The 12,296-nt window shown below is 43.4% G+C and overlaps 1 protein-coding gene and 1 pseudogene across 2 annotated transcripts in view; both read left to right on the plus strand.

Annotated features, from left to right (window-relative positions):
• Positions 1 to 12,296, plus strand: part of LOC308105595 (Krueppel-like factor 7) — a 68,175-nt gene that overhangs the window by 29,981 nt on the left and 25,898 nt on the right. Inside the window, exon 2 of the mRNA XM_080456420.1 lies at positions 6,641 to 7,355. Within this exon, the coding sequence (XP_080312546.1) occupies positions 6,641 to 7,355 (715 nt within the window). The remainder of the gene's footprint in view (positions 1 to 6,640; positions 7,356 to 12,296) is intronic.
• Positions 10,661 to 12,296, plus strand: part of LOC308105794 — a 7,758-nt pseudogene continuing 6,122 nt past the window's right edge. Inside the window, exon 1 of the transcript in view lies at positions 10,661 to 10,666. The product of the transcript in view is annotated as an uncharacterized misc_RNA (transcript). The remainder of the gene's footprint in view (positions 10,667 to 12,296) is intronic.

Raw genomic sequence — 12,296 nt, forward strand, 5'->3', positions numbered from 1 at the left:
GGTAATATAGTTTTTTTGTCCTTTGAGTGGAATAGTCTAATTGTGTGTGTGGTCCATGTTTGTGTGTGTTTTTGTGTGTGTGTTGTTTGATGTGACCTTTCTCCATATGGTGTGGTGCTGTGGTTGAGTCTCCCCCCCCACATGCTGTCGGTCATACACACACACACGTGCGCACGCCCTCACACATCCAGTTTGTGGGCCCCTGCGTGTCATTGTTTGTTACCTGATATCGTAGCAACAAAGAAAAGAAAAAAGGAAAGGTCACGTGCGTAAAATGTCACAGGCGATACGTTCAGTCGTGGACACAAGTTTGATTGCGTCCCCCCCTGTAGGAGCGCCCGAGGGATCATCTCCCCTCCCCTCCATTACTAGAGTGGAGTGGTTCTCAACTTGTGGGTCGGGGCCCCCAGGGGGTCTCCACATGACTGGACAGTGAAGTGACTATTGTTTTTTTAGTTTTTTTGGGGGACTTTTATATGCCTTTATTGATAGGATAGTAGGTTGACAGGAAATGGGGAGTGACATGCAGCAACGGACGTCTGGATCGGGACTCGAATTCGCGACGCGCTGTCAATTCCTACAATTCCAAGTGCTTGTCAGGGTGCGGGGTCCCCAGTTCTAATATGATTAGTTTGTGGGGTCCCCAGTTCAAATATGATTATTTTGGGGGGTCACGGCTTGAAAAGGCTGAGAAACACTGCATTACTGTACCGATAGGACCCTCAACTCTATCCCAAAGCACTTATTATATGAAACACTGCATACTAATCGTTCCAAAACTTTTTTTTCATAGTTACGATACTGTCTACGTCCCTGAATAAAGCCATTCACGTCATTTCTAAAAAATAACTGACTTTCAATTGTTTCAGTTTTAAAATTGACTTCATACTAATTCACAACTATTAATTGAAAATCGAGCGAGTGACATTGTCGTTCGACAAAGTACGCGTTAAGCCTATGAGACAATACCAAAAGACATCACATTAGAGCCACATTGTCCCAGCGCTTGTCCTCAGTCTCATCCAAACAACAGTGATTGGTTGCAACTCTGTCCTTTGTGAAAATAAATAAATAAATACATAAATAAAAAGAACATTCCAGATAACCTAATTTGCTGCTTTGGTTTGTCTGGAGGAGTATTGGCTTTCAAGTGCATTAGCAATGAGTGATCTGATTCCTGGAGAGACACAATCATCTCTGGCCTGTTTTTGCACGCTCCACCAGCGATCGTATTACAACACAGCAATTACTGCAGCGAGGGATGCGACTGTTAACAAATTACACCCAGCACCCAGGAGCAGTGCTGGACTGGAAGAAGTACTCTGTTACAAGTAACAAGGCCTGCATTCAGAATTTCACTTGAGTAAAAAGTACAAAAGTATTGGCATCAAAATGTACTTAACAGTACTAACGTAAAAGCACTCAAATTACTTCTTGTAGTGCTGCTTGTGGTACTGCTTGTAGATCAGCACTTTTTTAATAGCCTATATGTATAAATGAGGGCTTAGGTGGTTAATTTATGTTTTGTAATATGATACATGTAAATCTGCAAAAGTAACTAGTAAAGTACAATATTTGCCTCTGAGGTGTATTGGAGTACAAATGAAAGTATTGAAAATTTGCAAATACTCAAGCACAGTGAAAAAAAATCCTTAAGAACTTGAGTAAATGTACTTAGTTACTGCAGAGGAGTGGCTGGGAGCTCTGTCTTGTAGCAGCGGCATACACACCACACAGAACACTGTTACTGTAACATTGTTTCATGTGTTGATTCCGCACGCACACGCACACGCACACGCACACGCACACGCACACGCACACGCACACGCACACGCACACACACACACACACACACACACACACACACACACACACACACACACACATCGAAACAAATGTCTTTGATTTATGCTCATATGCAAATTATTTTGAGAAAGAGGACATTCTTTAAAAGAATTGGGGAAGAGAGAGAGAGAGAGAGAGAGAGAGAGAGAGAGAGAGAGAGAGAGAGAGAGAGAGAGGGGTTTAGCTTATCAGTGAACCGCACACGCTCTATTTTGTCACGGAGGTCAGGGTTCAAAAAAGAAAAGAAAGAAGAGAAAACAGGGCATTTATTAACCACTTAAGCCCTATAGTCTTCTTTGTACAAACAATAGCAAAAATAGCCGATCTACAAGCTCATGATTTTAAAGGAACAATGCTTCAATCAAAGGAACGATGCTTTCTAAAGGAACAATCCTTTGCGCCATGTTCTACTTTAAAGGTATTTTACAACATAAACATGAAACACTTCAGACATTTCCCAAAAGGAAATGCATGTTTCATTCAGTCTGACCAGAAGCAGGGATAAAAGGGATAAAATACCCCCCCCCCACCCCCGATGCCAGCAGTAGCATCTACGATTTACCTGCGACATCGCATGCTGACGGGAGGAGTGACGATTTACGATTCTGTCTCTATCGGGTCGTAACTCGGACGGTGCTGAGGATTTTGAAGACCTTTGTAGAAAGGTTGAGAAGCACTGCTCTAAGCTTTTACAGATATATAGAAATATATCTTCAACTAAGCATTTCAAAATGTGCTGTATTTGGCCTGTATACTACAAAAAAGAACTATGTTTTGTGGACTGCGTTTGAACCAGATGTACTGTATATTCATTATGTAGGCTGTGTGGACCCGGGGAGAGTTGCGTTGGCCCTGCATGCTGCAGTGTTCTGCTGCACTGCTCTGGACCACATGGGATCTGCTCTGGGCCACTGTTTACATCTGCTGGCTCATGCACTATATGTGATGTGTGCCTTATACTGCCTATAGGCACACAATCTGTACATGTTCATCGTACTGGCCATGCTTTTTTGAAAAGTTTATTTCGAATAAGGCAATTTAAAAAACAATATAACAAATGAACATACATACATACATACATACATACATACATACATACATACATACATACATACATACATACATACATACATACATACATACATACATACATACATACATACATACATACATACATACATACATACATACATACATACATACATACATACATACATACATACATACATACATACATACATACATACATACATACATACATACATACATTCATACATACATACATACATACATACATACATACATACATACATACATACATTCATACATACATACATTCATACATACATACATACATACATACATACATACATACATACATACATACATACATTCATACATACATACATACATACATACATACATTCGTACGTACGTACGTACGTACGTACGTACGTACATACATACATACATACATACATACATACATACATACATACATTCATACATTCATACATTCATACATTCATACGTACATACGTACATACGTACGTACGTACGTACGTACGTACGCACGTACATACGTACGTACGTACATACATACGTACATACGTACATACGTACTTACATACATACGTACATACATACATACGTACATACATACATACTGTACATGTGCATTAGTACGGACATACATGCATACAAAACATACATTCATACATACATAACTACATACATGTACGTACGCACAATATATTTTCTCTCCTACATTTCATATTGCCGATGATAAAAATTACGAATGTCACACTTAAAATGTCTTATTGCGAAGACACATTGTGAACTTTGCTATTTTTTTTTATGTTTGAAAATACAGTATATGAAAATGTTTCAACGTGGGAACAATTATGACGATTATGCAAAAATGTTTTGCAATTATCTCAAATAACTGCGATTAGCGATTATGTAATAATTGTGACAGGCCGTGTTGATGCTACAGGAGCAATGCTGGAGGGCAGAGGAGCATTTACTGTACTGTACTGTACTGTACTGTACTGTACTGTACTGTACTGTACTGTACTGTACTGTACTGTACTGTACTGTACTATACTGTACTGTACTGTACTGTACTGTACAAACTGCTGAATGGACGCTTAGTGAGCCATGCATTGTCCCAGTGTCTCTCTTTGTCTGTAATTCCGACTTCTTCCCGTGCCCCCATTTTCCCCCTTTTCTCTTGGCAGGACATTTTTTCATTCTAATGACTCCTGCGCAGAGGAAACATAAAAAATGCAGATTCCGTTTTCAGTCCGTTATGTTGTTTGTTGAGTGCAGCACTCTGTTCCCTATGCAGCGTCAGGGTTCAATTGAGAGGGACCTGCAGATTACATCAGTGGTTCTCAGAACTTTGAACCAAGCCCCCAGTTTGGTTCACGGACCCCCACCCCCCATAACTCATGTGAGTGTAATAAATGGTTGCAGGTCCATTTGGCATTCTCAGAGTACACTCTCAGAGTGTTTATTTGGTTGGGGACACTCAGGAACCCCCCTGAGGAACCCCTGGGGGTCCCAGACCCCACTTTGGGAAACACTGGATTATACCAATACCCCAAAAAATTATCCAACGTCTATAGGGCAGTCTTTAATTGGACGGTGACATGATTGCTTGTAGTGGCGGTTTATAGGCGAAGATCTCAGATTATCTGCGTATTGTGAAGCATTAGGAATCTAAAAGTGTTGTCTTTGTGACAACTCAAATATTTAAAAAAATCTAAAACAGTTGCCAACCTTTCAGTTTATTCTCTCATCTCTAAACAGTAAAGTCCTCTCTGTTTATCTATCCCATTTGTAACTGTGAGAGTGAACAAATGGAACCGCATGGACGACTTGATTCCATTTGTGCACTCTCAGAGATAAATTAACATGTTATTATATCATATATTATCATAACACAGTATTATTCTACAGCGTATTATAGTTCAAAATTCATTATGCGCTAAACCTCACACAACAGCTACAGTCTCAAGAAGACGGACATTAAAACCTCAATGTGATCAGTGTCAAAACAAACTACATGAATAAAAATCTATATTAAAATCTAACTGCACGGATAACGGTATCGGTCAGCATAAATAGATAGCAGGTGCCTCAAGTGCAGAAAACCCTCCGCCTCACCCTTTATACGTTTATATCCTTGCCTTTCCTCCGCTTCTCCCTTCCCCTCTCACTCCATCTCCTGTCCTCCCCCTCCCTCCCCTCCCATCTGGTAATATAAATTCCATGGCTGGTTGATTTCAGTGAGCTGAGGGAAACAGTGAGGCTTCCACAGTTCAGCACTCTGGAGAGCGCCCGGCCCGGCAGCGGCCATCAATCACGGGGTAAATCCCTCCTCTCTCAGGGCCGAGCCCGCGCGCTCGCTGACACATGGTCAACAGCTGCACAGAAATGCAACACCTAGAGCGGCTCCCCCTGGAGTCAGCCCTGATAGATTGGTAAACAGTGGAAGATGCACGGTGGACTTTGGACGTTCAAAGTCCACACGGGCAGAGGAAGAATTGAACCAGTGGCGTAAAGTAACTACGTATATTTGCTCAAGTGCTGCACTTAAGTACAATTTTGAGGCACTTCTACATTACTGAAGTGTTTCCGAATTTCAATACTTTTACTTCTACTCCACTACACTCAGAGGCAATTATTGTGCTTTTACTCCGTTACAATTATTTGAAAACTTTAGTGACTAGTTACTTTGCAGATATACATTATTATATTATAAAACACACATTAACCACTTTAGCCCTATTTTATACCTATAGGCTATTTGAAAATAGCTGATCTGATGGCGACGCGTTGTGAGCTTGTAAATCGGCTATTTTCAAACATTTAGTACTTTTACTTTTGGTACTTTAAGTATATTTTGATCCCAATACTTTTGTACCTTTACTTAAATAACGTTTTGAACACAGGCCTTATACTTGTAACAAGAGTATTTCTACATTGCAGTATTGATACTTTTAAAATGCCATACTGCACTGTAATACTGTACAACCTGCAGGCTATCTGATATGAGAGCAAACTGATATTACCTATAGGCTATTTTCAAATAGCCTATAGGTATAAAATAGAAAATTAGTAGTTTTTCCACCCCTGGAATTAAATGGGGTGTGTGGGGTTATATCGTTGAACATACTTGGCTTTGTTTGCAAGGCAAACCGAGATGGATCGTTAGTGCATGTCTGTAATCAAGTGTCAATTATAATAATTATAACGATAACAAGCATAAAACGCTGTGTGAAGCCTGGTGTTGCTAGGGTTATTGCCCCGACAACTTGTTGATCAGTGTGTTCAGGTTTTGGTACCCAGTATGGCAATTGCGTGTGTGAAATACTTTAGGCTCTCCCTCCCTCTCTGGCTTATTGCATTGGTGAAATAGGCTCTCTCCTGCTCTCTCCATCCCCCTCTCCTTCTCTTGGTTATTGTGTGGGTGAATCAGGCTCTTTCCCTCTCTCCACCTCTCTGGGTTATTCTGTGGTTGAAATATGCTCTTTCTCTCCTTCTCTTCCTCCCTGGGTTATCACTTAGGTGAAATAAGCCCTCTCTCCCCTTCTACCTCTCTCACTCCCCCTCTCAAGCTCGCTCTCTCGCTCTCGGACAGTTTTTTGACTAAGTTATGGCCTCAAAACGAATTTTGAACTTGCTGACGGACAAACTGGATGAGAAACAACCTGAAGCATGAGAAACAGCATGCTGTCTGTGTGTGGTGATCAAACACTGAACCGATGTTTCTTCCTCCTCTCCGCAGACGTGTCTAGAGCTGGAGCGTTACCTACAGACGGAGCCCAAGCGTCTCTCGGAGCTGTTCGACGAGGAGCTGGACTGCCTGCTGACGCCGGCCTTCATGCAGGGCGGCGACAGCGACGAGGACCTGAGCGACCCGCTGCTCCCCAGCCTGCCCGACCAGCCCAGCCCGCCGCCGCTGCTGGCGTCCCTCCCCAACAAAGTCCAGGCCCGCATCCTCCACCAGGCGCCGTACCTCAGCAAGAGCCCGCTGGTGGACCCGGAGACGGGAGTCGCCATCCTCGCCGCCGCCACCACCAAGGACCACCACCACCACCACCACCCCCAGGGGGGCCTGGTGGGGGTGAGCGCCGCGCAGCTCAGCGCCGCCGTCACGTCCCTGACGCCGCCCTCGTCCCCGGAGCTGGGCCGCCACCTGGTCAAGCCCACGCAGACGCTCACCGCCACGGCGGACGGCACGCTGACGCTCAAGCTGGTGGCCAAGAAGGTGGGCATCGGGGCCGCCGCCAAGCTGGTGGCGGCGCGGGCGCTGCCCTCGTCGCCGCCGCCGGCGCCGGGCCGAGGGGGAGGAGGCAGTGACAGTGAACAGGGAGGGGGGGGCAGCCTGGCGGGAGACATACCGGAGAACAAGAAGAGAGTCCACCGCTGCCAGTTCAACGGCTGCAGGAAGGTTTACACCAAGAGCTCCCATCTCAAGGCACACCAGAGGACACACACAGGTGAGGCCGCTTGCACACACACGCGCACATGCACGCACACGCACACGCACGCACGCACACACACACACACACACACACACACACACACACACACACACACACACACACACACACACACACACACACACACACACACACACACACACACACACACACACACACAGTGTTATTTATTCCTGGTGTACTCTCTGGTGGAATGGTTATTGTGAAAAATGTACCAGTGAAAGAGGCTTAAGAGCTATTCTGTTCTTCTTTTTTGCCAGGAACCCCCTGGACCCCCTGGGGGTCCCCGAACCCCACAGAACCACGGCACTAAAGCACACATGTCCTTTTTTTCCCTGAGTGTTACATATACATACTAAAACCAGATAAGCTTCAGAAGTTGAATAGAAAACATAACATGGCGCTTGCCTCTTTCCATAATCTGTCTTTTTCCCTTTTTTTTCCTGAGGTTTTTCTTTGATGTGAATGCCATTATTCTCAGCCTCGGTAACACTGTCACACTTAGTTGCTCTGGCAGATTTCTCCATCTCCTCATAACTCTTAATCCCGGCACAGCGGCCCGTGAAGTCATGACAAGTGCCAACAGGCCTAGCCTTGGTAATTGCCTGATGATTGATAGACTGGCAGGCAAACATGACTTCCCCTCACTGGATCAGCCATGTCTGACTGCGTTTTACACACAGCTTTAACTGCTAACTACCGCTGGCCTTTCACTGAACCTGGCCACTGGCCTTTCTCTGGAGCTCACAGAAAGCTCACTGCAACGCCAGTAGACCTGACCTAGCCTTAGATCAAGACTATCTTATGTATTTGATTGATTTTGACATTTTTATATCTATGAAAGTCTTAGCGACCCCACCCCCCCAAAAAATATAAGGTGCTTACCCAGTTGCCCCAAATGTTAACTAGCGGTCCGGAGTCTTTGTGTAATGTATTAGTCCATATTTTTCAATAAAGAAGTTTTAATCTAATCTGTGGCCGAACGCCATTTCCCCCCCCTTGTTTACTTCCTGTTTACATTGAGTGTAATTCCGGTTTTCACCGGATGCGCCGTATTGAGGAATACAGGGAACTTCCGACAGAATCGGCCATCGTAGATATAAAAATGTCAAAATCTATAAAATACATCTACGATAGTCTTGATCTAAGCCAAGGCTAGACCTGACCGATGCCACAGCTCTGGGTCCGATGACCATCATTGGGGCGGCCATAGCTGAGTGGTTAGTGAGCCCGCCTAGGGAACCAGAGGCCCTGGTTGCCCCAGGTTCGATTCCAGGCTATCCCAGCATATGTGCCGATGATATGAAATTTGTCCCTGAGCAAGACTCTTAACCCCAATTGCTCACAGGTTCTCATTGGAAACAAGACCGCAAGGACTTTCATGAACGACCTGTTAAAAGGAATTATCCTTATCACTATTATCTGTCTTTCTTGACCGATATTTCGGTTAAACAGTGCAAAATCAAATAAAGAAAGTGTGAAAACATGTAACTTAGAAGCAAACATTATAAAATAAATAACATTAACACATCGACCGCCAGAGGTTAATCTCATAATGTACTCACCAGTGCCAAGGTGTTTTTGTTGTTTTTTTGTTTTTTTCATGTCGCCATAGATCTTGTTAAAATCCTTAAGATTGAGCTCTACACGGTCTGTTTACATCCGCGAGATCTCCCTGTATCTCCAGTGAAGATCGCGTGTCAAACGGGGCATCCATGTTGTAGTTAGAGCGGATTACGTTAAACAGTGAAATGCGAGGAGAAAAAACTACAGGAAGAGAATTGAGTTTCAGTTTCGTCTGTAGAATGGGAGCGGGCGTGATCGTCAAAACCGGATCCCAAATAATTCTATTTCCGGTCATCAAACCGGAAACGGAAGTGGATCAAAAAAAATCCGAAAGTTAACCCGGAAGTGAATAGCGCGAAAAGACCGTGGACCGTAGGCTACGGTCTCGGCGCTTAACAGTTGGATTTAACGGACCGTAGGACTACGTTCTTGGCGGTTAATGTGTTAAACACAAATAACTTGTTGATAGATAGAAAATTAGTTTATTATTAACGTTTATTTTATTTATCCACCTGAGGCCGATTCAACAAATGCCTTCTAAATCTAACCAGTAGTTCTCATACTTTCAAGATTTTTCAAACACTTTCAAGATTTTTCAAAATGTTAAAAAATTGCAGATGTAAAAACTTGTAGATCTGCTATTTTTGAATAGCCAACGCAACAATCTAAAATGACACAGATGGTTTCATCCATTAAAAAAAGTAGTAGTAGTATATTGGGTATTTTTAAACATCTTTGATTTAAAGAAAATAATCATTTTCACCTACAGTATAACAACATGCCCAAAACACCAGGTGGAAAGCGGTTTAAAAATATATATCGGCCAGATGTCAAATATTGACCAGATCAGTCAGGTGCTACATGCCAAGCTGTTATAGCTAATAATGTAACCTTGAGGTCCAATTCTGCTGTGCTGCTGGCCAGTAGCCTTATAGTGCCATCATGTAATGTGAGTCATGCTTATAGGGATTGCCTTTTTTTATGTTGTCCTTGTGTTCCCTCCAGCATGGCAGCCTGATGCTGAACCTGACCCTGGGCGTTCACTATAGCATTAGCACAGCTTGCATCCATAGCATTAGGTCTAGATATTGACAGGCTGTATTATCCAACATCTCTAGGTGCAGCCTGTGGTGGTCACACAGCCAGTGTGTGACCTCACGTTCTCATCATCCAACGGCAGCCATATCAGTTTGCTCTCATATCAGATAGCCTGCAGGTTGTACGGTATTACAGTACAGTATGGCATCCTTTATCCTGCATGTCACAGGCTTATATATGACCCTGGCTATACCCCTGTGTGTGTGGCTTTAACTTTTAACCGCGCCGCACACTCGCAAAGCAGGGTTATTATAGCGCGTCCCGAAGTTCCAACAGCGTGGCATTATAGTCGTATATAGCCTTTAGCATGGCTAATCCATAATGGAGCAGTATAATGGCCTGTGGTGCAGCCTTGTAGTGGTGGTAGCGCTATAGCGTGAGCTGCAGTGTCTGTAATCTGGCTCCTCAGGCTCGTTGTCGACTCGGCAGGTTTTTTTTGCACATCCCCCCTCCCCCCTCCCCCGACTGATGTTAATCACCAGTGAGCTGATATAAGACATATTCACCCCCCTCGCGCACACACACACACACACACACACACACACACACACACACACACACACACACACACACACACACACACACACACACACACACACACACACACACCACACACACACAGACACACACACAGTAAGATGGCGGTAGAGATTAAAAAGATATTATGTAAAAAAAAAAAGAACGCAAGACCCCTGAAGATGATTTTGCAATATTATTACAAAAAGCGTCTTCAGGGTGTTGCATTTATTTATTATGTATATGTTTGTGTGTGTGTGTGTGTGTGTGTGTGTGTGTGTGTGTGTGTGTGTGTGGTGTGTGTGTGTTTGTGTGTGCACACACTGAATGCACTGAGTGTTCGTGCGAGTGTGTATGTGTGCGTGTGCGTGTGCGTGCGTGTGTGTGTGTGCGTGTGGTGTGTGTGTTGGGGAGGGCTGAGGGTTTCCCACCCGATATGCTCATTACAAGCTCAGTACAGTTAGTGTAATTAGCTTATCCCCTTTTCGGGTTATTATGGCCATAAATCATTGAACATATACTACATGTACAGAGAGATTACGTTAGTGGAGAGCAAACAGCCAGCAAAGTACATTACATGAAGTCACATACCCTCAGCCAAAACACACACACACACACACACACACACACACACACACACACACACACACACACACACACACACACACACACACACACACACACACACACACACACACACACACACACACACACACACACACACACACACACACACACACACCACCCACACACACACACACACACACACACACACACACACACACACACACACACACACACACCACACACACACACACAGGCGGGGAAGTACTCAGTACACAGAATATTACAAGTAAAAGGCCTGTATTCAAAATTCTACTTGAGTAAAAGTACAACAGTTTTGGCAGCAGAATACACACACCAAAGTAAAAGTACTCAACTTTTTGAATGTTTAAAAAATAGCAGATCTACAAAACTCACAACGTGTAACACGTTGTGAGTTCTAGATACTATAAAATAGGACTTAATTGGTTAATGTAATGTTTTTGTAATGATAATCTAAATCCGCTAAATTGATTATTTTTTTGGGGGAGTAAAAAAGTACAATATTTGTAAAAAGAAAATACTTCTACTACTTTAGTACAGTACTTGAGTAAATGTACTTTAGTTACGTTCCACTACTGCTCTGCTATTTTCTCTATTTAAACCCCAACATCCGTACTTTTGGGGAAACCCTTCGCTGAAAATAGCAGATCGACAGCTTGTCAATCGGCTATTTTCAGTGAAAGCTTTCCCCACGATAACAGCAAACAGAAAAGACACCTGAGGGACTGTGGTCAACCATATGGGGTTTAAGTGGTTAAAATAATAAAAAAGGAACGGTTTTGTACGGACAGTACAAGGTTTCCACCCGACAGCGTCAAAGTTAATGTTGCTGAATGATGCTGATGCGTCCAAATCCAAACAAAATGGCTTTTTTCAAACGCAGCGTTCATTACGAGACGATTTAAAAGCATTTACCTTTCTCGTCTCTCGGTCCCCATTGAAAGTTGCTATAGTGTTTCCATCCGGGATTAGGTTGGTTATGTTAATATAGAATATATTTAATTAAATAGAGTTATCTCCCAAGCACTTACTGTAGATGGCAGAGCTGCTCTGAGTCTCAGCCAAGATTGGGTTCTCTCTCTCTCTCTCTCTCTCTGTCTCTCTGTCTCTCTGTCTCTCTCTCTCTCTCTCTCTCTCTCTCTCTCTCTCTCT

The sequence above is a fragment of the Gymnoscopelus braueri genome (genome assembly GCF_963280865.1).
Source record: "Gymnoscopelus braueri genome assembly, chromosome: 18".
Lineage (NCBI taxonomy): Eukaryota > Metazoa > Chordata > Actinopteri > Myctophiformes > Myctophidae > Gymnoscopelus > Gymnoscopelus braueri.